Here is a 26,458-nt window from a genome sequence, read left to right as displayed (position 1 = left end):
TTCTGTCCCACTCATCTGGCTGGGTTGCCCCAGCCACTCTAAGCAGCTTCCAACACATATAAAAACATCATAAAGCATAAAGTATTAACATCTTCCTGATATAGGTTGCTTGTAACAACAAATTGATTTTACTTCAGATAAATCCCCAAACCCATGTTTTATTTGTTGCGAGCTGCCTTGAGTCCTGGTTCAGGGAAAAAGACAGGATATAAAGAAATGCAGCAACAACATCATCATTTTTTGGCTCTGCCGCTGGTCGTTATCAGCCCTGGTCATTGCTGGAGTGCGGCCCCTGACAGATTATTTCTGAGGGAATATGGCCCTCAATGGGGGACAGGGAAGGTTTCCAACCCTTATTTTGACAGTTGTGGAGGAAGAGGGAATTCCAACAGTCATGTGACTGCCTGACCATCTCTCCCGCAAAACTGCCAAAGGCCTAAGAAGCCTGCTTAACCTTCACACTGTGTTGTCATAGCGATGATGTTGCTATGGCGCCAACAGGTCTTTTGCAGTCAGGATTCAGGTTCATATATAGATTGCTGCAGCCTTCTAGGGCACAGTGGATATGGACTGATTTGCTGATAAGTAAAGAAAAGGCAGGTAGTGCTTTCTAAGACTTTCTGATTTCATTTTATGAGAAATGTGTTTGCTTGCTTGCTTGTTTGTTTGTTTGTTTGTGGCTTATGGAAGGGAAATAGAGGTTCTGGAGGTCCCTAAGGTACCCTTGACCTGCGTTGTTCTGGACTTTGTAAATGAATACAGGCAACAACCATTTTAGGTGTAGCTCATATGTGCTTGAATGTGCATGTATGCATCACGGCCACCTGGGAAGTGACCCAAAAACATCACAAAAACGGGCAGGAAGCGGAACGAGATGTTTTCAGGCCTTTTCAATAGGCTTTCTAATTATTTGCAATTTCACTTAAGTGCATGGTGCCTGTGGAACTGAAGCGTTCAATAATTCCCAAAGAAGAGGAATGACACATCCTCCATGGAGGTTGCTACTTGCCATTTATCATTCCCTACATTTCTGACATCCACATTGTGAATGGCATTGGTTACACGGTCAGGACGGCAGAGCCTAGAACACCCACCAGCAACGTAAGCTTAACTGTCTATACCACCAACTGTCTATACCAACTGTCTATACTCCTCCAAAGAGGGCCTCAGAGTAGGAGCCCCATACAGCTGGCACCTTTCAAAGCTGGGGCTTCACCTGGAGCTGGCAGCCACTATATAGAGTTGTCGTATTTTGAAGAGCAAAAAAGAGGACGCTATGACGACTCTCAGGGACGCGGGTGACACTGTGGGTTAAACCACAGAGCCTAGGACTTGCCGATCAGAAGGTCGGTGGTTCGAATCCCCGCAATGGGGTGAGCTTCCGTTGCTTGGTCCCTGCTCCTGCCAACCTAGCAGTTCGAAAGCACGTCAAAGTGCAAGTAGATAAATAGGTACCGCTCCGGCGGGAAGGTAAATGGTGTTTCCGTGTGCTGCTCTGGTTTACCAGAAGCAGTTTAATCATGCTGGCCACATGACCCAGAAGCTGTACGCTGGCTCCCTCGATCAATAAAGCGAGATAAGCGCCGCAACCCCGGAGTCGGTCACGACTGGACCTAATGGTCAGGGGTCCCTTTACCTTATGACGACTCTCATTTTAAATACCCCTGCTATATGTAGGCTATAGAAGCTGTGATATATTGCTGAGGGGGGCAGGTGAAGAGAAGAGGAAAGCAAGTCTTCAGCCACGTCTCACCCAGAAAGTATAGCCTGAGACATTTTGGAAAAAATTAAAAATCTACCCACACAGAAATTTTACCCCAGAAAAAGAGGATGTGCCCTGGAAAAAAGAGGACACATGGCAACCCTACATAGCAGGCAGGGACTGAAGCAGGCATTGATGAGGGCTTCTGCAACTTCTGTCTCCATTAGCTCCATGTCATACCTGTCAAGGTTTCCCTTTTTAAAAGGGAAATTCCCTTATTCTGAATAGGATTTCCCTTAAAAAAAGCGGAAAGTTGACAGCTATGCTCCATGTAGCACTACTTCAGAGCTAGGTGAGGGGGAATTATTTTGTGTAGCCTCAGCCTGATCCCTCACCTAAATACTGCTACCATACCAGGCCTTCCAACTCCCGGCCCTGGAGAAAGAAGATGTTAGACATTCAGTCAACTTGGGCATGGTAAAAAACAAACCAGTTCTTGATCTTGCAGCAAAGATGTATGCAAAGTTAAAACTTTAGTTTGCATTCTGATTTAGGTCATTGTGAGGAAGGGCTGGTGCCATGAACCTGGATGGTGCAGAGGGCACAGCAGCGATGAGGTTGGGGTGGCATGGCTACACTGGCGCAGCCAATCCAGTGCTCCTTTTTGTATGCCCACTGCAACCACACCTTGCTGCGGCAATGCCCTGAATGTCCGCTCACCTTTCACAGTGGGCCGTGTTGCGGCCAGGCATCCGGTTCCTGGCAGCGATCCAGCTTGGGGGCAGGAAGTTGACACCACCCTTGCACTGACCCCCGGCTACGTCATGCCTAGTGGCCCTGTTAGCTGATCATTGCTGTGGGAGATTTAAACTGCAATGTGGCTGGGGGAGCTCCACATCCTCGCCAGATTTTCCAACCCACCCACCCTCTTTTTATGCGTTGGTATGACAAAACCTTGCTATGGACAAATGTTGGCCGCCATATTGTTGGGTCCGGGTAGGAATTTTTCCACTTGGTGAATAGGCTCCAGCCATTTGGTTTTCACCTACCTTGTAACAATGGTAACAACTTGGTGAGGTTAAGCCTTCATTTAATGGAGGGGAGGTTGTAGCCTCCACCTGCCCCTCTGCAATATGGTTAGCCTGTTAAAGGGATCTGAGGGCTGTGTGGATTCTGTTTGATGCATGGATGTGGGCTAGCCCTATGATATCAGTCAAGGGCTCCCCCTATTGTTGTTTACCTTTAGTTGGACTCCCTGACAATGGACAGGAGTTGAGATATAGCCTGGCTTCACCTAATGCCTAAGCCGAACTGCTCACTTCTGTAATAATAATAATAATAATAATAATTTATTATTTATACCCCGCCCATCTGGCTGAGTTTCCCCAGCCACTCTGGGCGGCTCCCAATCAGTGTTAAAAACAATACAGCATTACATATTAAAAACTTCCCTGAACAGGGCTGCCTTAAGATGTCTTCTGAATGTCAGGTAATTCTTTATCTCTTTGACATCTGATGGGAGGGCGTTCCACAGGTCGGGCGCCACTACCGAGAAGGCCCTCTGCCTGGTTCCCTGTAGCCTCACTTCTCGCAATGAGGGAACCGCCAGAAGGCCCTCGGCGCTGGATCTCAGTGTCCAGGCTGAACGATGGGGGTGGAGATGCTCCTTCAGGTATACAGGACCGAGGCCGTTTAGGGCTTTAAAGGTCAGCACCAACACTTTGAATCGTGCTCGGAAACGTACTGGGAGCCAGTGCAGATCTCTCAGAACCGGTGTTATGTGGTCCCGGCGGCCACTCCCAGTCACCAGTCTAGCTGCCGCATTCTGGATTAATTGCAGTTTCCGGGTCACCTTCAAAGGTAGCCCCATGTAGAGCGCGTTGCAGTAGTCCAAGCGTGAGATAACCAGAGCATGCACCACTCTGGCGAGACAGTCCGCGGGGAGGTAGGGTCTTAGCCTGCGTACCAGGCGGAGCTGGTAGACAGCTGCCCTGAACACAGAGTTAACCTGCGCCTCCATGGACAGCTGTGAGTCCAAAATGACTCCCAGGCTGCGCACCTGGTCCTTCAGGGGCACAGTTACTCCATTCAGGACCAGGGAATCCTCCACACCTGCCCGCCTCCTGTCCCCCAAAAACAGTACTTCTGTCTTGTCAGGATTCAACCTCAATCTGTTAGCCGCCATCCAACCTCCAACCGCCTCCAGGCACTCACACAGGACCTTCACCGCCTTCACTGGTTCTGATTTAAAGGAGAGGTAGAGCTGGGTGTCATCTGCATACTGATGAACACCCAGTCCAAACCCCCTGATGATCTCTCCCAGCGGCTTCATATAGATGTTAAAAAGCATGGGGGAGAGGACGGAACCCTGAGGTACCCCACAAGTGAGGGCCCAGGGGTCTGAACACTCATCCCCCACCACCACTTTCTGAACATGGCCCAGGAGGAAGGAGCGGAACCACTGTATAACAGTGCCCCCAGCTCCCAGCCCCTCTAGACGGTCCAGAAGGATGTTATGGTCGATGGTGTCAAAGGCCGCTGAGAGATCCAGCAGAACTAGGAAACAGCTCTCACCTTTGTCCCTAGCCCGCCGGAGATCATCAACCAGCGCGACCAAGGCAGTTTCAGTCCCATGGTGAGGCCTGAATCCCGATTGGAAGGGATCCAAATGGTCCGTTTCCTCCAGGCGTGCTTGGAGTTGTTCAGCAACCACCCGCTCAATCACCTTGCCCAAGAATGGAAGATTTGAGACTGGGCGATAGTTGGCCAAATTGGCCGGGTCTAAAGATGTTTTTTTAAGAAGCGGTTTAATGACCGCCTCTTTCAGCGGGTCTGGGAAGGCTCCCTCACAGAGGGAAGCATTCACCACCCCGCAAAGCCCATCGCCCAGCCCTTCCCGGCTCGCTTTTATCAGCCAGGATGGGCAAGGATCAAGAAGACAGGTGGTCGGTTTCACTCGTCCAAGCAGCCTGTCCACATCCTCGGAGGTAACAGATTGGAATTGATCCCATATAACAGGACCAGACAGAACTCTAGCACTCTCCCGTCCTGGCCCTGCTCCCACTGTGGAGTCTACTTCCTTCTGAATCTGAGCGATTTTATCTGCAAAAAACTTTGCAAAAGCATTGCAGGAGATCTTGGGGTCCCTACCAGGCCCCGGTGGTACAGGTGGTTCCGATAAACTGTGAACCACCTGAAAAAGTCTCCTGCTGCTGTTTTCTGCAGATGCAATGGAGGCGGCGAAGAAGGCCCTCTTCGCCGTCGCCATTGCCACTTGGTAGGCTCGACGTTGAGCTCTAACCCGTGTCCGGTCTGATTCAGAATGAGTTTTCCGCCACCGGCGCTCTAGCCGTCTCAACGATTGTTTCATCACCCTCAGCTCCGGGGAGAACCACGGGGCTGTCCGGGCTCCATGCAATCGGAGAGGGCGCTTTGGAGCCAGACAGTCAATAGCCCTGGTTAACTCCGCATTCCAGCGTGCCACCAGGGAATCAGCTGAAAGGCCATCAACTTGGGATAAAGCATCCCCTACCACTCTCTGGAAGCCAATTGGATCCATTAAGTGGCGGGGGCGGACCATCCGAATCGGTCCCACCTCCCTGCGGAGGGGAAGGGTTGCGGAGAAGTCCAGTTGCACCAGGAAGTGATCTGACCATGGCACTTCTTTTGTTTCGCTTTTAGTTAATGTCAGATCACCAACATCCGTAGAGGTAAACACCAAGTCTAAGGCATGTCCGTGGCTATGAGTTGGGCCAGACTTATTCAGGGACAGCCCCATGGAGGCCATGCTTTCCACGAAGTCCCGAGCTGCCCCTTGTAAGGTCATGTCGGCATGGATGTTAAAATCCCCCAGGACAACCAAGCTAGGTGTCTCCAGGAGCATATCCGCCACGACCTGAAGCAGCTCGGGCAGGGAATCCTTGGTGCAGCGGGGAGGTCGGTACACCAGTAGGAATCCTGTACTGCCCCTATTGCCCAACTTCCAGAACATGCACTCAGAAAACTGGGTCTTCCCAATAGGACGCCTGGTGCAGACTAATGACTTCCTAAAAATCACTGCAACCCCCCCTCCCCGCCCACATGACCTGGGTTGCTGTGTGTAAGAGAAACCTGGTGGGCAGGCAGCGGCAAGGACAGGCCCATCTGCCTCATCCAACCAGGTCTCTGTCACACATGCCAGGTCAAATCCTCCATCCACAATCAGGTCGTGGATGGCAGTGGTTTTATTCATCATTGACCTGGCATTGCACAGCAACACTTTCAGGTCATGTGGGTTTCCCTTGCTGATTACTGTATCCTTCCGGTCAGGACCAGACCTGGAGGCAGGGATAGTCCTCAAACAACGACTAAACCTGCCTCCTCGGTAATGACATGGTCTGGTCTTAGCATAACTCCTCCTCCTGCCCGTGATCACTGAGATCGGGTGTCCCAATACATCTCCCCCTGTGGAACCTGCCCCACCCAATCTATTGGCTGAGGCCCACTCCCAGGCAGCCATGACCCTCCCCCTTAAAAGGCAAAATACAAACTATATAATAATTTAACAGAATAATAATAATAATAAAACAAAACAGAACAAAACAAAACAAAACAAAACAAGGAACAATAGTGCTGACTCAGTGCTTATCCCACCCCAAGCAAAAATAAAATAATGAAATAATATAATATTATAAAAAACAACAACCACCATTTAAAGTGCTGCAAATTAAAAGCGATTAAAGTTGTGGCCTATTTTATCCCATAAACCTAAATACTCGTGTCCATGCATTTATTAATCACTTGGGAACTGCTGGGCGCGGAGCTTGGCACGCAACCACACTGTCTGGGTAAGTGTCAGTGATATTGGTGCCAAGAAGTTAAGTCCATGGTGTCAAAACCTCCCCACCAGCAACTCCACATCATCCTGCATCTTACCAAACCCCCCGCTTTCCAATCCTACATCAAATCTAAAGCAGAAATTCAATCAAACTGATTTATCTACCTTTTTCTTCTTGTTGTTGTTTGTTTTTTGAGGGTGGGTGGCGGTATTCCTGCAGCACTGTATAACAAGCTGTATCAGACCAAATTATCTCTTCTGCAAAATTACCAACAGCCCAGAAAACATCTCCATTGATGCATTATCTCACCCTGTGCTGGTTCAATATGGGAGTGCTACTATTCTTGGCGCGTAAAGGTAAGCAAAGCAGAACTCTTACATTATTAAACCAGGGCTCTGAAATGTAATATAAAACAGGGCAGCTTGCAAAATTTAACTTTTAAAAAGCTAATTGTGCTAAATGACATTTTTATGAATGCGAATAATTGGAAATGATAGTTTGTGGGTCACAAGGTGAACAACTAGGCATGGTTCTATACATCACTATCACCATCACTCCCTCTAATAGGAGCTATGTAATGTTGAGTGCAACTTTGGAAAAAATAAAACCCTGAAAAAGGGACAAGTGTCAATTAGCTTGCTTGACACACTCAGAGCTTATAATTTTATAAAGTACTAGCAATCTCTTACACAGCATTGCTCAGGAAACCCAGATCAGTGCAGTTTTCAAGTTAGCAGTTAAAATTAGTGAAGTTTTGAAAGGTGTACCCCACCCAGTGGCGTAGCGTGGGTTGTAAGCACCCAGGGCAAGGCAAGTAATTTGCGCCCACTAACCCGTGGATTTGCGCCCCCTAACCCTAACCCCCAGATGTTGTGCCCGGTGCGGCCGGGCCCCCCTGCACCCCCCACGCTACGCCACTGACCCCACCATCTTGTTTCAAAGCTGCATCAGATTGTACCCAAGCACTAACAAAACACCCCCCTGCTCATCTCAAGAACCCACCATACAAAATTTGGGTGCTGTCCTACTGCAAATGACACCAAATTCAGCAGTCCCAAATTCACACACAGGGGCAATCAAAGAAATCAAGTTCTGGTCATGGTCCAAACTCAAAACACAGGAACAACACAAAAGGCAAGGTCCAGAAATATTCTGATGTGGGGAAACCCCAGGTAATGTTAATTGCACAGTTGAGTCCTTTACTCACTAGCAATGAGGTGTGATGCCTGAGAATTTTCCAAAAGCAAAGTTTTATTTCTTGCTTGAGCAGGAAAGGTTACAGCAAGCAATAAGGAAAGTGATCAGAGGCTGGAACCCTGATCTCTGTTTACGCACCATTTTTATAGTCATATAGATATGCAAGGCACCCAGTGATACAGTCTTACTGCCAGCTTAACTGCGAAGACAGATCTTTCCACACCTCAGCTAGCTAGGCATTTTCCTGTTTAAAGGCCATGCCTTAGCATGCTTCTAAAACTTTCCTTTACGTCTTTTATTGCAGCCTGCTCTTTTTATGTTCCTCTCTTAAGATTGCATTTCAGCATGACTACAATAAGAATAATTGGTTATGATATATCAAAACAGTGTCTGTCTGGGCAACGTTTGGTGCCCCCAAATGAATCTTCTCAGTTATGGATCTTCTCAGTTTTGTGCCCCCTCCGTTCAGCACCATGTATAGGGGAACTGCCTAAAGGTGAAGGGATTCCTGATAGTTAAGTCCAGTTGTGGACGACTCTGGGGTTGCGGTGCTCATCTTGCTTTACAGACTGAGGGAGCCGGCGTTTGTCCGCAGACATTTTTTCCGGGTCATTTGGCCAGCATGACTAAGCCACGTCTGGCAGAATGGAACACCGAAACCAGAGCAGCACATGGAAACACCATTTACCTTCCCGCTGGAGTGCTACCTATTTATCTACTCAATTTTGTGCCTCCTCTACTCGGCACTGTGTGTAGGGGAACTGCCTGACGGTTAAGTCCAGTCGCAAATTACTCTGGGGCTGCGGTGCTCATTTCACTTCAGGCCAAGGAAGCCGGCATTTGTCCTCAGACAGATTTCTGGGTCATGTGGCCAGCATGACTAAACAGCTTCTGATGCCATGAGACACTGACAAGTGCCAGAGCGTATGGAAAGGTCATTTACCTTCCCTCTGCAGCAGTACCTGTTTATCTAGTCGCATTGGTATGCTTTGGCAGGAGCTAGGACAGAGCAACAGTAGCTCACCCCGTCGCGGGGATTCGAACTGCCAACCTTCTGATTGGCAAGCCCAAGAGGCTCAGTGGTTTAGACCACAGCACCACCCACATCCATGGGGAGCTGCCTATGTGGCCCTAAATCAGCCATGGCTATACCCTCATTGGCCCAACTTCACTTCTTCCCTGGATGGAGGACAGAGTGTAGGATAATATGTAGGAACTAGCTTACTGATTACAATGAGAATAAATGATTATGATATATCAGAATGGCAGCTGTCTGGCATTCATCAGTTACAATCGAGGCGGAAGTGGTCTTGCTCCGGTTACAACAAGCCCAAGGTCAAAACACAGGAAAGCTCAGTCACATGTCCGGCAACTTGTGCAAAGATATTGTTCCAACACTCCGGCAACTGGAGTAATTTGGCCATGAGCCATCTGAGCCCCACCCAGAGCAAAGCAACTAAATGGCAGCAGATGGCAGCAGACAATCCGGATGATGATTGTTATTAATTTCTAGCCACCTTCTCTTGTCTGAAGCAACTTACAACAAACCGGCCAGTCATAGAAGTACAGAATTCTAGAGTTGCAAGGGACCCCAAGGGTCATCGTCCAACCTTCCGCAATGCAGGAATCTCAGCTAAAGCATCCATGACAGATGGGCATCCAGCCTCTGCTTAAAACCCCCCAAGGAAGGAGAGTCCACCACTTCTCGTAGGAGTCTGTTCCACTGCTTACTATCAGAAAGTTTTTCTGGATGTTTAGCTAGAATTTCCTTTCTTGTAACTTGAAGCCATTGGTTTGAGACCTACCCTCCGGAGTAGCAGAAAACAAGCCTGTTCCATCCTCCATGTGATAGCCCTTGAGATATTTGGAGATGGTTATCATATCTCCTCTCAGTCTCCTATTTTCCAGGCTAAACATACCCAGCTCTTTCAACCGCTTATCCTAAGGCTTGGTTTCTAGAACCTTGATAATCTTGGTCGCCCTCTGCACAATTGACCAAACCAAAGGCCCACATCTACTGTGGCGTTTGATCTACTCATGAGGAGGAGCTTCCCTCAATCCCAGAGAGACCTGGTTCTTTAGTCTGGCACTTCAGTGTCTGGCACCTGACTGTGCCTGCACTTTTAGGAGCTATTGCTCACCTGGACTTGGAAGCAGCTTCCTATTAAAATATAAATAATGTAATGATGCTATGTGGTTAAGTACTGCCAATTCAAATATTAACCTTAGAAAAGGTAACAAACAAACAAACAAACAAACAATCTTGATGATTCTTCTTCCTTTCCTGCTTTTAGGGCTATCTCTGGAGTGCTGGATTTGTAATGGCATTGAACTGGATTGCACTGGAACTTTGAAGAAATGTTCATATATTTTTGACAGTTGTGCCATTGTTCAATCATACAACATTAGAGGTATGTGCAAGAGATCAACAACCACTGACAGGGTTCAGTGACCACTGGTCCTAATTCTGCAGCTGTGATGTTACAGGGTTCTTAGCTCACATCTTGGGACTAAGATACCTTAAAGATAGTCTCATCTATAATATACCCATGCAACACTGCACTCTGCAGAAGAAGGCCTCCTATAGATATTGTCTTATCAGAAGGTCTGTTCTGCAGAATATAAGAATTGGGCATTCAGTGTGGTGGCACTTTGAAATGACACCTGAGCTAGATATGGCTCCTTAATTATTATTATTTTTTAAGAAGTGTCCAGAACAAAGGACCCTGAACTTATTTGCCTGTACTTTGGCAGGCTTTTTCCCTTCAGAAAGGGCTATGATGCCAGCAAATTTCATCCGCTTCTATCAAATGCAGGAAAGTTATAGCCATTTTTACTTCCCAATAGTAAAAGTGGGAGATGATTGAGCAGATCCCAAAGCTATAACAGTGGCCCTTCGGGGGGGAACTACTGCAGTTATCCTTCCAAAATTTGCTAGGATTCGTGCCCTTGGAAAGGGCAGGCTTTGCCTGCAAATTCCATCCAGTTCTTCACAGAAAGAAAAAAGATATAATCCCTTTTAAAATGGAAAGGAAAGGAAAGGAAAGGAAAGGAAAGGAAAGGAAAGGAAAGGAAAGGAAAGGAAAGGAAAGGAAAGGAAAGGAAAGGAAAGGAAAGGAAAGGTGTGCAGCACAAATGTCCCCAGACTTATTTGCCTATAATTTGACAGGCACTATCTTCTCTGCAGGAGCGACCATGCCTGCAAATGTTACCAACTTCTGTTACATTTGCAGGCATGGTCGCTCCTGCAGAGAAGATAGTGCCTGTCAAATTATAGGCAAATAAGTCTGGGGACATTTGTGCTGCACACCTTTCCTTTCCTTTCCTTTCCTTTATATATATATAGTAAATTGGGAAAGGCAAAATGAAGTGGATTCAGATAGATAAGTCAAAGCAGGCACCTTTAGCCAAGGCAGCCTATTCACAAAGTGCCTAGATTTGAACCAAAGCTCAGTGCCCCCCTCCCCAATATATATTTAATATATAAAGATATATTAGAACAACACAGATGCCTGCTTTCAGCATTATGAGCTCCTGCACTTAAATATTTACCACTACACCACTGATCAGAGCCTGTCCACATCATGTCCTCCCTTTCGATTTAAAATTCTCTCTCTCTCTCTCTCTCAAATCCTTGCAGGACAACAATACGTGCTGAAAACCTGCAAGCAATCCACTAGCTGCTATGAAGGCTTCACAGCCATTAAATTTGCTGAAGGAGAAACAGTGTTCACCAAGGTTTCCTGTTGCAAGGGGAATGGCTGCAATAAGGCTGCTCCACCATGTATTTTATGCATTTATATACCCTTATGCTGTCCAAACTGTGTATCATATCACCTTAAACTGCATCATTTGTTACCCTCCAACTCCTCTCTGTAGTTAGGAGGGGTGCCAGCTAATATTTTAAGGTGGGAATTTATTTTTTACGCTGTTTTATTCTCTCTGCATATGCCCCTGGTAGTTCATCCTGAAACCCAGAAAATAAAGTTTATCATATCGTATCGTATCTGAGGACAAAGGGCACTTGCTACTGTATATTTGCACATAAACTCCTGCATTCTAGTTGTAATAAGCTGCATAGCTCTATCTTGAGATCAAGCAGGCAAACTCACTGTATTCCTGACAGTGCCTGCTGAAAACAGCGGCATCTACCCAGATGCTTAGAAAATTGAGGTAGTTTTAATCTGCTTTAGTTTGTTTTAAAGTAGAGTTGTATTCCCCCCCCCCGATTTTATTGTTTTATCTTTTTGTAAAGCACTTTTAGGTCCTCTCCCCCCCTCAACCAAGTGGTGCAATATTTTATGAGATAAAATACATCAGCAGAAATCTGCACTAAAATGAAAGATTTTTTTTTAAAAAAAAACAATTTGCACATTTTAGTTGAGAATGTGTAACAAGGAATTTTGGTGGATTCTATTGTGGTTCTACTGCATATGTAGTGACTGCTGATTCCTCCCCCCTTTTGTTTTCCTTTCTTTGAGTTATGCAATGGCCTTTGGCTAGCGCAATAAAAGTTTATGCATTGCTAAAATAAATTCAGAACTGATGTGGACATGTGGGGAACTGAAATTAAGATTGGAAAAATAAGAAATAGAGATAATTTGAAATTGACAGCTACATCCTTATTCAGAGCATGCTGCCTTAGACAGTAGGTGCAATGCAAAGTTATCATAAGTAGCAGCCGTTAAAATCTCTGAAAGCAGCATTCTGAAAGGCAATGTGATGAGACCATTGTCCTCTTCAGGAATTTAGGTGGATACATATGTGCATGGGGACTGTGGCATGCACAATGACATGGCCCCCAATGCCTTCTTGTGTGTGGCCCCATTTACTTTCCCACCACAGTGGTACCTATTTATCTACTCGAGCACGAATGCTTTTGAACCGCTAGGTTGGCAAGAGCTGGTATAGAGCAACGGGAGCTCACCCTGTTGCATGGATACGAACCGCCAACCTTACAACCAGCAACCCAAAGAGGCTCAGTGGTTTAGACCACAGCGCCACCTGCACCCCAAATTCTAACCGCATTAATGAGTGCAATAGCAGTTGCCCACAAGGCTGACAAGGCTGCAGCCCTATTCCTTCCTCTGATAATGATATGAGGACTCCAAGTTTGTTAGGGTCTGGGAGAGAGCTAGCTCACCAGCACCTCCAGCAGGGACCCCCATGTGCACTGTTCCAGTGTGTCCTCTCTCAACCTCCACACAGTCAGTGCAAATGTCTAAAGAGGGCTCAAATGGCATTCAACTGAACGTTGTTAGAAACTTCCTTGCAAGTAGGAACCCTACATAGGATTCTGACTGAAGGGAGAATACTCACTATCCTGCTACAATAATAATCTCCCTCAGACTTTTGTGGTCTAGGCCATCATGCCTGTGAATGTTGGGACCACAGTTTGAGTCCTTTCACATTCAACCAGTTCCCTGAAGAGGTTTAACCTCAGAGACTATAGGTAGGTCATTGCCACTCTTGTGCAGTCATGGACTCTTCTCTGTAAAACATGGTTTGTGGCCTTGTTTCTGGAGTACAGCAACAGCTTGAGGAAGACCGGTTCCCCATCCCTGCTATGAATGCTGTGATATTCCCAAGTAACAAAGCAAGTGAGGCAGACGGTAGCATAATGATCATGGACATAATCTCTCCTAGCATGGAAGGGACTGAGAAAGGAGTCTGGTTGAGCAAGCATTTGATGCCTGCAATTTCCCTCCTTGCCACTTTTGCCTGTTCTCCTTCTAACCTGACTCTCTCTGTTTACCCCCTTCACAGTGCCAGATGTAAACATGACAGCCAACGGGAGGAAATGTCAAGGGTGCTTTGCGATCAACAGAGAACGATGCTTTGCTGAAGTGGTTGCCAACTGCGAGGGAGACCAGCACTATTGTTCCGATGTGTCTGGCTTTGCAGAGGTTCCATCCCCTATATTTGCTGGTAATTCATCTCTTCCTCATTCCCACCTCCTTTCACCCAGACCACACTCAAGTCCAGAAATTTCCTTTGGTACAGAACATATCTACCAGGGTGTTTGTGAGGATCTGCCTTATGGAGCTATTCTGGTCAAATACATAGGGACATCAGGTGTACATGAGGCTATTAGTGTAGCATGTGCCTTCCCCAAATCCTTCCCAAGCTCTCTTCCAAAATTCTCAAAAAAAACCACCTCCCCTTGCCACAGATTGTCTGCCTCTCTTTTACAGAATTGAACAATCAAAACTTGGCACTGCTAAGCAAAAACAGAAGCCAAACTCAGTGAATCTTGGGAGAGGAAGAGGCTAGGCTGGCATACATGGGAATGTTGGGGCCACAGATTGAATCCTCACACATTCAACCAGAATCTTGAAAAGGGTTCATCTCAGACCCCTGTAAGGCAGGGCTGGGGAACTGGATTTGGCTGAAGGCCTGGATCCAGAAATGGTCAGCCCCTCAACAGGTCACTCTGATGGGTGGGTAGAATCACCCATCTGTTATATTGTCTGACATCATGTGACATGAAGTAACTTCAACCTATGGCTGAAAAGGAAGAATCTTCCATGCTTGAATTCAAGCTGCAGGAAGAATCAGGAGGGCACTGCATGTAAACTTGCAGTTCTTCATTTGCAGGCAAAATTGAGTCCTTTTAAAACGTGGCACCTTTTCCTGTCACCATGCATAGCTGGCACTCTAAGAGAAACTAGACACTCTCCAGTTTCCCCAAGCGATATGACATAATTGTTGAATTTGCAGTGTCCCAAGCACAGCGGAATGATGAGGAGTACGTGCCACATACTCTATATTACTTTATTTACACTTCAAAGCTGGTAGATTACAGAAAAACATCTTGCCTCTGCCGGAGCAGAGAAAGCATCCTCTCTCCTCTGAAGCACGGAGAGAAAACACTGTGAGAACAGTGAAAAACAGGAAACCAGTGTACGTCACATCCAGTCTCCTTTCCCATGGGAAAACCCAACAGCAACTCTGACTGGAATGTAAACATTGTCTTGTGACAAGCATTTCGCTGCACAGTGAAGAGAGCAGAAACCAACATCCTCCCCCTTTCTGTGAACATCACTGGGCAGCGTGTTCGTACAATATCAGTACAAACCCAACTTCTGCACATAGGTACAGTGTTGATCCCTTGATACAATCTTGGACAATACATCAGCAGGAATTTCATTACCTGGCATATAGGACACCGTTACGAGTCCCTTCTGAATACGTTCCCTAGCATGTTGCAACTTCAATTGCAAGTGCTTCGTGCTTTGCTTACAACCTTCAGAATTCAGCAAAGCCAAACATGCTTTGTTGTCCTGGTAAACCTGGATTGGACATTTGACAGGAATTTTCATGTCTTTGCACAATTGTAACAACCATTCACAATCTTTGAGTGAATAAGACAGTGCATTCAGTTCAGCTTCACAAGTACTTAAGCTAACTGTTGTTTGCTTCTTGCATGACCAATCAAATAGACCCTGATTGTACATGTAGCAAACTCCAGACGTGCTTTTCCTGTCTGTAGTGTCACTTCCAAAACTTGCATCTGCAAATATCTCAAGACCACCAGACTTCTGATTGTTCAATCTCAGTCTGTAATGCATAGTGCCTTTCAAATACCGCGCTATACGTTTCAGAGCTTTCCAATCCTTAACAGTAGGATTGTTGACTTGTCTGCTTAGCAAATTACAGCTAACAGCAATGTCTGGTCTTGAACATCTGGCAATAAAGTTTAGCTTGCCTAGCACACTTCTGTACAGTGTAGTGTCAGAAAATGCTTCTTCAGTGTCATCTACCTGATAACCTGTTATCATCGGTGTGTCTACAGGGTTAGCATCCATCAGGTTTAGTTTGCTTAACACATCAGCAATTTTCCGTGACTGGTGTACTAGAATGTTACCATCTTGATCTCTCTCTATTTCCAGAGATAGGTAGTTGTTTACCTCACCAAGATCTTTCATGTCAAAGTGCTCTTTCAGTTGAGCTAGGGCGTTATTGTACATTGTGACATCTTCCCAAAAGAATAAAAGATCATCAACATAAAACAAACAATACAGTTTCTTTTGCCCCTCCTCTTTGACAAATACACATGGATGATCAGCTTTCCCTTGCTTAAAACCTAGAGAAAACAATACTTCAGTGAGTTTTGTGTGCCAACACCGTGCACTTTGTTTGAGACCATAAAGGGACTTTTTCAGAGCACAAACAAATCCCTGTTTTACCTGTACGCCATCAGGTGGAAGCATATAAAGAGATTCACCTAGAGTTCCGTACAGAAAAGCTGTATTCACATCATGGTGACTAATGTGTAGATTCTCCTCTGCAGCTAGCTTGAGCATAAGCCTAATGCTCTCATACCTCACTGTGGGTGAGTAGGTCTCATGATAGTCTTCACCTGGTACTTGTGCAAAACCTCTGGCTACCAATCTGGCTTTGTGTCTGACTATCTTGCCATTTTGATCTGTCTTCGCTTTGAAGACCCATTTGCTTCCAAGCAGTTTCATTCCTGGAACTACTGGAACTAGTTCCCATGTTTTGTTCCTTTCCAAGGAATCAAGCTCAGCCTTCATGGCATTTAACCATGGCTCAGCTTCCTTTGAATCCAAATCCTGGATTTCTTGAAAACTTGAAGGTTCAAATACCTTCTTGGAGCTTTTAACAGCTGTTACTGCTATCTTGGCAAACTCATCAGCAAATCTCTTTGGAGGTCTGCCTTTTGTGGCTCTTTGTGACCTGCGAATTAGCCTTAGGTCTTCAACACTCTCCTCTTCCTTCTTGGGAGAAAAGTGACCTATTGTGAACAATGGTTCTTCCAATTCTTGATTAGAGCTTTCAGAGGGTCGCATAGAGGCTTTCGCACTCTTGAAATCCTCTGAATCACCCGATTCAGTTTCAGACTCAGAATCAGAACCTTCATCAGTGGGTGTGGGTTGCTGTGGCTGCTTTTGACTATCCTCAGTCTCATCACTGTCTTCAGGATAACATTGGAAAATTCCCACATTCTCCCCCCACTTGGCATTGTACTCAACACTTCTTGTGAGCTTAATTGTCTTTGAGTCAGTCATCATTATTCTGTAAGACCCTTTCTGATAACCTAGAAAGATACCATGCAAACCACGCTTGTCTAACTTGGAGCTTTGTGGTGAGTGAACCCACATGTCAGAACCAAAAATTTTCATGTGTTTGATGTATGGCTTCTTGCCAAACATCTTCTCATAGGGGGTACAACCAATCGCTGAAGATAACCTGCGATTATAACTGTAAACAAAACACGAGAGAGATTCGGCCCAATAACTCTCTGGAAGATTGGCATCATGCAGCAAGGTTTTTAACCCTTGAAGCAATGTTTGATTTGCCCTCTTGCAAAGTCCATTCTGCCATGGCGAGCGAGGACTAGACAAATCGTGTTGAATTCCTTTCTCAGTCAGAAAAGCTTCAAACTGCTGAGAAGTGAATTCCCCCCCGCGATCAGTGAAAAGAATTTTTATCTTCTTACCATGCACATTTTCCAACCAAGCACAGAATTCCTTGAACCTTGGAAAAGCCTCTGATTTCTGCTTGAGATTGTACACATAAATATACCTGGAAAATGCATCAATGAGAACCATGAAGTACCTATTTCCACCCAAAGAGGGCGCTAGTGGTCCAACCAAATCAGCATGAACAACCTGGTATGGTTCTGTAGCTTGCCTACTAGACACCTTTCCTTTCGCAGCCATTTTCACCTTGTTTGCTGCGCATGCCTTGCACTTCATGTGGTACCTGCAGGGTTTAATAGTCATACCTTCAACCAAGGCAGGCATTTTAGATACTGCCTCAAAATTCAAATGACCAAATTTTAGATGAAAATCATGAATACATCCTGCATGCAAACTTTTGTTAGAACCTGCAATGCAACAAGTTGCATCCTGCACATCATCATCAAAATACAAAACATACAAACGATCAACATATTCAGCATGCAATACATAATCATTTTTCTTTGTGATGATGCACCTTTTGTTCTTAAAGGAAACGTCAATTTTCCACTCATTCAGCTGTCCAACGCTGAGCAGATTATGTTTGGCATCTGGTACGTAAAGCACATCTTTTATCGATAAGTCCAAACTATGAAGAACAACAGTTCCGTAGCCTTTACTGGGGATTGTGTGGTCATCCGCCTGGTGAATTGCACCTTCCTGCGGTGTAAAAGACACAAACAGTCGCTTATCGTTGCACATGTGGTGCGTTGCAGCCGAATCAACAACAAAGAAAGATCTAGACGTCTTCTGGACCTTTGCAACCTCTGGAGTGAAGCGTGAGACCATTGCCTTGTGCTGCGTTGTCCTGGACACCGGACCTTTGCCTTTGCCTCGGCCTTTTCCACGCGATGAGCTTTCGCTGCGCTGCTCTGTCTTGGCCCTGGGATATTTGCATTCCCTCTTCATATGGCCTAGACGTCCACACGAGTAGCATTTCACTGCCTTCAAAGCTTTGGCGCCATCTGGTGGTTCCACTGCACTCTGGGATGACGTCTGTGAAGACTCCCCCTTACCCATGCAGCTATCACCCTGGCGGTCTGCTTTTTTCTGAATCATGGCAGTATCACAAGCTACTCTGAGCTGAGCATGTGGCTGATTGGCATCAGATTCCCCATTTGCATCAGCCAGCCTTCTGCAGCTAGCCATCATGACTCTGGCATTAGCCTTCTGCATCATCTCTGCTGCATTAAATCAAGCTGCTTTATACAAGCTGCGTCTCTGCTGCTTCAAGCCTCATTCCAAAGGCAAGTTCAAAAGTGCTTTCTCTCTGCTGCCTTAAATCAAGCTGCGTCACTGTTTTCTGCAGCTGCTTTATTCCAAAAGCATGTTTAAAAGTTACTTTCGGTTTCCCCCAGCATAGGAGCTTGTTCCTTTGAGCCTTTGCCTGTGCCCGGCAAACGGCCCTAAAAGTTCAAAGTCCATCCATAAAGCCATTAATTAAGAGCTGGCAGGCTGCCCGGAGCATGAGCACATACCTCATCAATCATCTTGACGGCAGAGATATCGTCCGATCCGTCCCTCTGCATTCCGATCCGACCTCTGGAGCCCATAACCATAAAATGTTGAATTTGCAGTGTCCCAAGCACAGCGGAATGATGAGGTGTACGTGCCACATACTCTATATTACTTTATTTACACTTCAAAGCTGGTAGATTACAGAAAAACATCTTGCCTCTGCCGGAGCAGAGAAAGCATCCTCTCTCCTCTAATGCACGGAGAGAACACTGTGAAAAACAGGAAACCAGTGTACGTCACATCCAGTCTCCTTTCCCGTGGGAAAACCCAACAGCAACTCTGACTGGAATGTAAACATTGTCTTGTGACAAGCATTTCGCTGCACAGTGAAGAGAGCAGAAACCAACAATAATGTCCTTAATGAGCTATTTCAGGGGGATGGATTGGGTCCATTTCCATTTTGGGTCTACATTTTGGGTCCATTTCCATTCTGTGTGTATTTATTCTTAAGGCTGTCTGTTTCCGCATTGGTCTGTTATTTTTTTAAAAATGCAAATAGTGATAATTGAATGCATATTACGTTTCACTCACAATAACATTTTATCTCAATGCACACACTTTTAAATTTCATTAAACAATGTATTTTTAAAGTGTGCTCCCCCCACCCACAAGTTGATGTGTTTTTCTTAGATGAGGCCTGTATCACAACTTTTAGAGAATTGCAAAATTTCCAATGGACTCATAGAATCATAGAGCTGAAAGGGGCCCAAGGGGTCACCTAGCCTAACTCCCTGCAATGCAGGAGCAGCCAAGCATGTGGAGCCCAGAGTAACAGACCCTGAGGATGCTAAAGTCCACGCTGGGTTGGTTGCTGTGGCTTCTGGGTCAGCCTCTCACTAGGATGGACTTGGAGGTGCTAGAGCTGCACTGCTCAAGTTCTCCAAAGAGTGCCAGACTCTGCTGACAGACTACCCATCCAGTCTGTCACCCATACAGACAGGACTCCTCAGCAGCCTCCACCACAAAGGGAATTGACCCTGCCCCTCTTGTAGCACAGACAGGATCCTTCTTGCAGGGAAAGGAGAAGGAACCAACTCCTCAGTTTTCCAACCGGCCACGATTAAGCTTTCTTTTTTTATATATATATAAATTTTTATTAAAAAATTTTCCATGAAAAACTCCAGTCATATCAATTTACACATCACATATTTTAGCTTATTGGACCTCCCTCAACTTCTCTGACAATCATTCGTAGTTCGAATCCTATCTTCACATTCCTTAATTTTAATATTGCCATTAAACACTATATTTCTGACCTTATTTGCTTTCTAACAATATTCCTTGTATTTTCACAAAGCTTCTTTAAAGCACACTAGCGTTGTACAGTCCTCACATACAGTTTTCAAATACTCCGTAAATTTTCCCCAGTCCTCAAAAAACCTGTGATCCTTTTGGAATCTGATTTTCCCAGTTAATTTATCCAGTTCTGCATAGTCTGTTAATTTTGTCCTCCATTCTTCCAAAGTCGGTACTTCTTCTTGTTTCCATTTTTGGGCCAACAGTATTCTTGCTGCGGTGATTGCATATTGAAAAAGTTTACAGTCTCTATTTATGTCCATTCTTGTTATTCCCAGCAGAAAGGTTTCTGGTTTCTTAACAAAGCTATATTTTAGCATTTTCTTTAGTTCATTATATATCATCTCCCAGAACCTCCTTACTTTCTTACAATCCCACCACATATGCATGAATGTACCTTCTTTCTCCTTACATCTCCAACATTTGTTACAAGTTTTGTACATTTTTGCTAATTTTACTGGTGTCATATACCACCTATATACCATCTTCATAACATTTTCTTTCAATGTGACACATGCTGTAAACTTCAGGTTTTCATTCCATATTCTTTGCCAATCATCCATTTCTATGTTATATCCTAAATCTTTGGCCCATTGAATCATGACCACTTTTACTTCCTCATCCATTGTATGCCATTCCAACAGAATTTTATACATTTTGGAAATTATCTTACAATCATTATTGACAATTTCTGTTTGAAATTTTGAATCTTTTTCTTTGTACCCTTTTTCTTTCACATCCTTTTTAAACATTTCACTTATTTGATAGTAGTGCAACCAATCATAAACATGTTCTCTTACTTGTTCGTATGGTTTTAATCTCCACTTCCCCCCTTCCTTCACCACCAAATCTCCATAGGTAATCCAGTCGCTTCTCATATTAATTTTTTTGACACCTATAACCTCTAATGGGGATAACCAATGTGGGACCCCCATTTCTAATATATTTTTGTATCTGTCCCAAACTTCCAATAACGATCTCCGGAAGATATGATTTTCAAATGATTTATAACCCTTTTTCTTTTCTTTCCAAAGGTGTGCGTGCCATCCAAATCTGTTATCAAATCCTTCCAAATCCAGGAGCTTTGTATTTTTAAGTTTAATCCATTCTTTTAACCAGCAAAGACATGATGCTTCATAATATAACTTCAAATCTGGCAGGGCAAAGCCTCCTCTTTCTTTTGCATCTGTTAATAATTTATATTTGATTCTCGGCTTTTTGCCCTGCCAGACATATCTTGAAATCATCCTTTGCCAATCTTTAAAGATCGCCGCTCCTTTTAATATTGGTATCATCTGAAATAGAAATAACATCTTTGGTAGCACTGACATCTTAATCATTGAGATTCTACCTCAGAGGGATAGTTTTAGTCTTCTCCATACTTCCAGGTCCTTCTTAATTCCATTCCACACCGGGACGTAGTTGTCTTGGAACAGATCAATATTTTTTGGAGTTAACCATATTCCCAAATATTTCACCTTTTTAGCAATTTCAATACCCGTTTGTTGTTGCAATACTTCCATCATTGTTTTTTCCATATTTTTGGCTATAATTTTGGTTTTCTTCCTGTTTATTATAAAACCTGCCACCTCTCCAAATTTTTCAATTTCCTCCAGTATCTCGGCTGCAGTCCCCATCGGTTCTTCCACCATCAAAACTAAGTCGTCAGCAAAGGCTTTAACTTTATATTGGTTTTGGCCTACTGTCACCCCCTTTATGCTTTCATTTTTCCTTATTGAATCTAAAAAAACCTCAAGGACCATTATGAATAATAATGGTGATAGCGGGCAACCCTGTCTGGTACCTTTAGAAATTTTAATTTCTTCTGTTATCATATTGTTCACTATCAACTTCGCTTTTTGCTCCGTATATATTGCCTTTATTCCATTAAAGAAATCATTCCCCATTTCCCTCTGTTCAATATTTTTCAACATAAAGTCCCATGATACGTTATCAAATGCTTTTTCGGCATCCACAAACATCAACATTGCTTGTTTCTCATTCCTGGCTGTCAGATACTCTAAAATATTTATGACATTCCTCACATTATCTCTCATCTGTCTGCCAGGAAGGAAACCCGCTTGATCTTCATGAATGATTTATTGTAAAACCTTTTTTAATCTCTCTGCAATTATTCCTGCAAAAATTTTGTAATCCGTGTTTAATAGAGAGATTGGTCTGTAGTTCTTTACTTGAGTTAAGTCCGCATCTTCTTTTGGAATAAAGGTTATAAATGCTTCTTTCCACGTCTCTGGAATTTCTCTCTCCTTTAATATGTTGTTCATTACTTCTCTCAGTGGTAACATTAGGGTTGTTCCCAATTCTTTATAATACCTTGCTGTAAAACCATCTGGTCCTGGGGCTTTCCCATTCTTCAATTTTTTTATCGCCGCCTTCATCTCCTCTATATCAATTGGGGTGTTCAGCCTTTCTTGTGCTTCTGTCGGGATCTTTTGCACCTCTTTCTCTTTTAAATATCTTTCTATTTTTCTCGTGTTGTTCTTTTCTTTTCGTTTATACAATTGTCTATAAAAGTCCAGGAATCCTTTTCTGATATCTTTAGGATTAGTTATCTCTTTTCCTCCCATTTCAATTTTATTTATTGTGTTTTGCTCCTTTCTTTTCTTGATCTGCCAAGCAAGCCACTTTCCTGATTTATTTGCGAATTCAAAGTTCTTTTGTCTCAATTTTTTAATGTTCCATTCCACTTCCTTGTTTATTATCATTGCAAATTGAGTTTGTAGAACCTTAATACTTTGTTTAATTCTTACGTTATCTGGTTTCTTGATTAATTTTTGTTCATTTTCCATAATTTGTTTTAAAATTTCTTTCTTTTCTTTCTCTCTATTTTTCTTTTTGATCGAATTCTGTTGTATAAAGAACCCTCTCATCACCGCCTTGCTTGCATCCCAAACTGTACTCATCTTTGTTCCTTTGTTACAATTATCTTCAAAATATTCTTTCAATTTCTTCTGTGCCTCTTGCACAACTTTTTGGTCATCTAGTAGATAGTCATTCATTCTCCATCTAAATGTTCTTTCTTCAAAGCCTTTAAGTTCTAATTTAATGGGACTATGATCTGAGATAACTCTCGGTTGAATTTCCACTTGAAGAATTCTTGGAGTTAATTCATTTGATATCCAAATTTGATCGATTCTGGACATTGACTGATTTGGTTCCGAATATGTGAACTGTTTTTCCAACGGGTGTCTTAACCTCCAAATGTCTATTAAGTTGCAATTTTTAACCATTTCAAAAAAAGTTTTGGGTAGTTTTCCTTCTTTCGATCCATTATTCCTTAATCTGTCCATTTCTGAAGACACCACCCCATTCATATCTCCCATCACAACTATCTTTTGATCTGCAAATTCCAACAGCTTTTCTTCTAAATTCTTATAAACATCAGTTTTATTTCCATTAGGTGCGTAGATCCCGACAATCATTATTTTTTCGCCTTGCCAATTAATTTGAACTGCAATGCTTCTTCCTTCGTCATCCTTGAAAATTTGCTGGGCTTCAATTTTACTTTTTACATACAAAATCACTCCCCTCTTTTTTTCTTTGTCTGAAGATATAAATTCATTTCCAAGTCTTTTATTAATCAAAATTTTCCTGTCTCTTTGCCACGTGTGTCTCCTGCATACAAATTATATCTAAATTCTTCTTCTTTAAAAATTGTTCCACCTTATTTCGTTTTTTCTTTTCGTTCAGACCATTCACATTCCAATTCCATATCTTTAGAGCCATGTTGTTTCCAATTAATAAATATAATTTTTTTGCCTAAGTTATTATAATCTTTCTTCCTCTTCTTCTTCCTCTTCTTCTTCTTCCTCCTCTTCATCCAGTTGTCTTCCATTTTTCATCTTTACATCCACACCTCCGGTTGCTCCTTTGGCTTCTTCTTCTTCTGCTGCTGTCACGATTAAGCTTTCAGAGTTCGCTGACTGGGATAGGTGCAAATTAATTTGGCTTGCTGAATAAGGTGGACTGCAGCAAATTCTTCCTAATCACAGGATGCTGGGATTCCTCTGGTGCTGACTGCTTTCTCCTTCCTTTGTCCCTGCAGGATCTCCTGTCTTGGTGATTGTAATTGCCTTCAAGGGCTGTGTGAACAAAGCTTTCTGCGATGCTCATTATGAAGGTGTTTTCCATACTTCCATGCTTGTTGTGACTGCAAGAGGTCATTGCCAGCTTGCTTCTTTCATGGTTCGTGCCACTCCACAATTCTTTGGACTCTTCCTTCGAGCCTTGGTTGGGCTCCTCCTTGCGATGAACTTTGCTTGATTTCCCTCCAGCAAAAGGGTCCAGGGGAACCACACTTAAATAGTCCATCCTTCCCATGTGGCTAATGAAAAGCCATAAGCAGACCAAAGGCTTTACAGGGAAGAAGACCTCAGATCTCCCAAAGTGTGCAGGTGCCCATGTGTTATTTTCCACTGTGGTGTCTAGCAGTATCAGAACATGGCAACATCAAGCAGGAATCAATGGAAGCTGGAAGTGGGAGTGATTTTGTTTTTACTATTTTATAATAATTATTTTTTGCATTTTCTATTTTACAGAAACAAATGAATTATATTCATTTAAACAAAAAGGATAATATGTTTATGTATTTAACATATAATCCTTTTTGACTCCCCCCCCCCATTGTGGATCTTAATGTAATGATTTCCCCCTCTGCATCTCTTTCATAACTCTATTTTTTATAAATCCTTTGTCAATCCATAGTTCAGTTTTTTTACTACAAGTTTTCTATCAATCCTACCAATGTATGTCATTGTTTACAATAGCTTTTCAAATAAATCATAAACATTCCCCATTCTTTATTATAGACCTACTCTTCCTGGTGACTAATTCTTTCTGTAAGCTTCGTCATCTCAGCATAGGTCATCAATTTTGTCTGCCACTCGTCCTTGTTTGGAGTTGTACCAGCTTTCCCTTTCTGGGCTAACAGAGTCCGTGCAGCCATGGTCTTGTACATAAATAGTTTCGTCTGGTACTTCGGGATCTCTGGTCCTATAATACCTAAAAGAAAAGCTTATGGTTTCTTAGGAAAAGTTATTTTCAACATTTTTTTCCAATTCATTATATATAATTTCCCAGAAGTCTTATCATCTTACATAGCCACCACATATAATAAAGGTAAAGGTAAAGGTAAAGGGACTCCTGACCATTAGGTCCAGTCATGACCGACTCTGGGGTTGCGGCGCTTATCTCGCTTTATTGACCGAGGGAGCTGGCATACAGCTTCTGAGTCATGTGGCCAGCCACTTCTGGTGAACCAGAGCAGCGCACGGAAACACCGTTTACCTTCCCGCCGGAGCAGTACCTATTTATCTACTTGCACTTTTTGGCGTACCTTTGAACTGGTAGATTGGCAGGTGCTGGGACTGAGTAACAGGAGCTCACCCCATCGCAGGGATTCGAACCATCGTCCTTCTGACTGGCAAGCCCAAGAGACCCAGTGGTTTAGAACACAGAGCCACCCAAGTCCCTTATGCAAACTTACCTAAGCCTATATTTTCAGTTGAGCTGTCCAGCTGTAATTCACTGTATGATTAGGCTGTACCCAACAATTTCCACTCAGAGTAATCCCACTGAGATGAACGGACCCAAGTTAATCTTCCCATTAATTTCATTGGGTCTGCTGTGAGTAATGACCCAGTCAGATGGGTGGGGTACAAATTATAAATTATTATTATTATTATTATTATTATTATTATTATTATTATTATTATTAACATTGGATATAGTGTGTGTGTGTATGTGTGTTTCTTTAGCTTTTATATGCAGTTCCTGACCTCACAACCAGTTTGCCACACCCACTCCAGTTAACCTTATAAAATCATATAATATGGGTCAGCTTTACTGTCTAGTAGCTATGTGGCCACAAAGCAGATAATTGCCTTGGTTTGTTTGTCTAAGTGCTTTTCTATCATCTCCTTCCTGCATCCTTAGTCACAGAGTAGCTAATTGCAAAGTACAAATAAACCATAGAACAAAGGGCATTTTTAGAACTACAATATCATAATAAAAACTACGGCAAAAACCAGCTGTGATTATGTCAATCAAACCACACCCAAATGTCCGTGGCCCAAACACCTGAGCAAATAAAAAGGTTTTAACCTTGCTTATAAATTTATTGCCGTTATAAAGGAGACACATTTTAAAATGGAAACTTTAAGCATAGAAACGTTTGGTAAATGAGGCTCCCCTCCACAGGAACAGAAAGCTGCCTTATAACAGGTCAGACCATTGTTCCGTCCAGTTTAGTGCTGTCTACACTGATTGACAGTGGCTTTGCAGGGTTTCAGACAGAGCTTTTCCCAGACCTATTTGGAGATGCCGAGAACTGAATCTGGAACCTTCTGCATGCTGAGCAGAGGCTCTGTTCCTGAGCTGTAGCCCATCCCTAGTTGAGTCCTGAAAACCGCAGTGACCAACAC

At 43.7% G+C, this 26,458-nt stretch overlaps 1 protein-coding gene across 4 annotated transcripts; it reads left to right on the top strand.

The window, feature by feature from the left end:
* Nucleotides 1-472: 472 nt before the first annotated feature.
* Nucleotides 473-24,834, top strand: LOC307221629 (phospholipase A2 inhibitor and Ly6/PLAUR domain-containing protein-like). 4 transcript variants are annotated; one of them, XM_079986331.1, is made up of 6 exons: nucleotides 473-600; nucleotides 6,795-6,875; nucleotides 10,011-10,127; nucleotides 11,357-11,500; nucleotides 13,483-13,644; nucleotides 24,082-24,834. In XM_079986331.1, exons 1-6 carry the CDS (start codon nucleotides 489-491, stop codon nucleotides 24,297-24,299), a joined length of 834 nt encoding a protein of 277 aa, XP_079842457.1. In that variant the 5' UTR covers nucleotides 473-488; the 3' UTR covers nucleotides 24,300-24,834. The 4 variants fall into 4 exon arrangements, with proteins under 4 accessions (XP_079842457.1, XP_079842460.1, XP_079842459.1 ...); XM_079986333.1 differs by having other exon boundaries at nucleotides 483-603; nucleotides 6,800-6,875; XM_079986332.1 differs by having other exon boundaries at nucleotides 523-600; nucleotides 6,716-6,875.
* Nucleotides 24,835-26,458: the final 1,624 nt, after the last annotated feature.

The sequence above is a fragment of the Podarcis cretensis genome (assembly GCF_951804945.1).
Source record: "Podarcis cretensis genome assembly, chromosome: 8".
Lineage (NCBI taxonomy): Eukaryota > Metazoa > Chordata > Lepidosauria > Squamata > Lacertidae > Podarcis > Podarcis cretensis.
Note: the sequence above shows the minus strand (reverse complement) of the source record. Positions and strands in the feature narration are given on the sequence as shown.

Bases quoted from the DNA above. Each gene is read 5' to 3' on its own strand.
- LOC307221629 (XM_079986331.1), top strand. From the start codon at position 489: ATGGCGCCAACAGGTCTTTTGCAGTCAGGATTCAGGTTCATATATAGA. The intron at 601-6,794 runs GTAGTGCTTTCT...AATTACCAACAG, and splicing joins GATAAGTAAAGAAAAGGCAG to CCCAGAAAACATCTCCATTG. The intron at 6,876-10,010 runs GTAAGCAAAGCA...TCCTGCTTTTAG, and splicing joins ACTATTCTTGGCGCGTAAAG to GGCTATCTCTGGAGTGCTGG.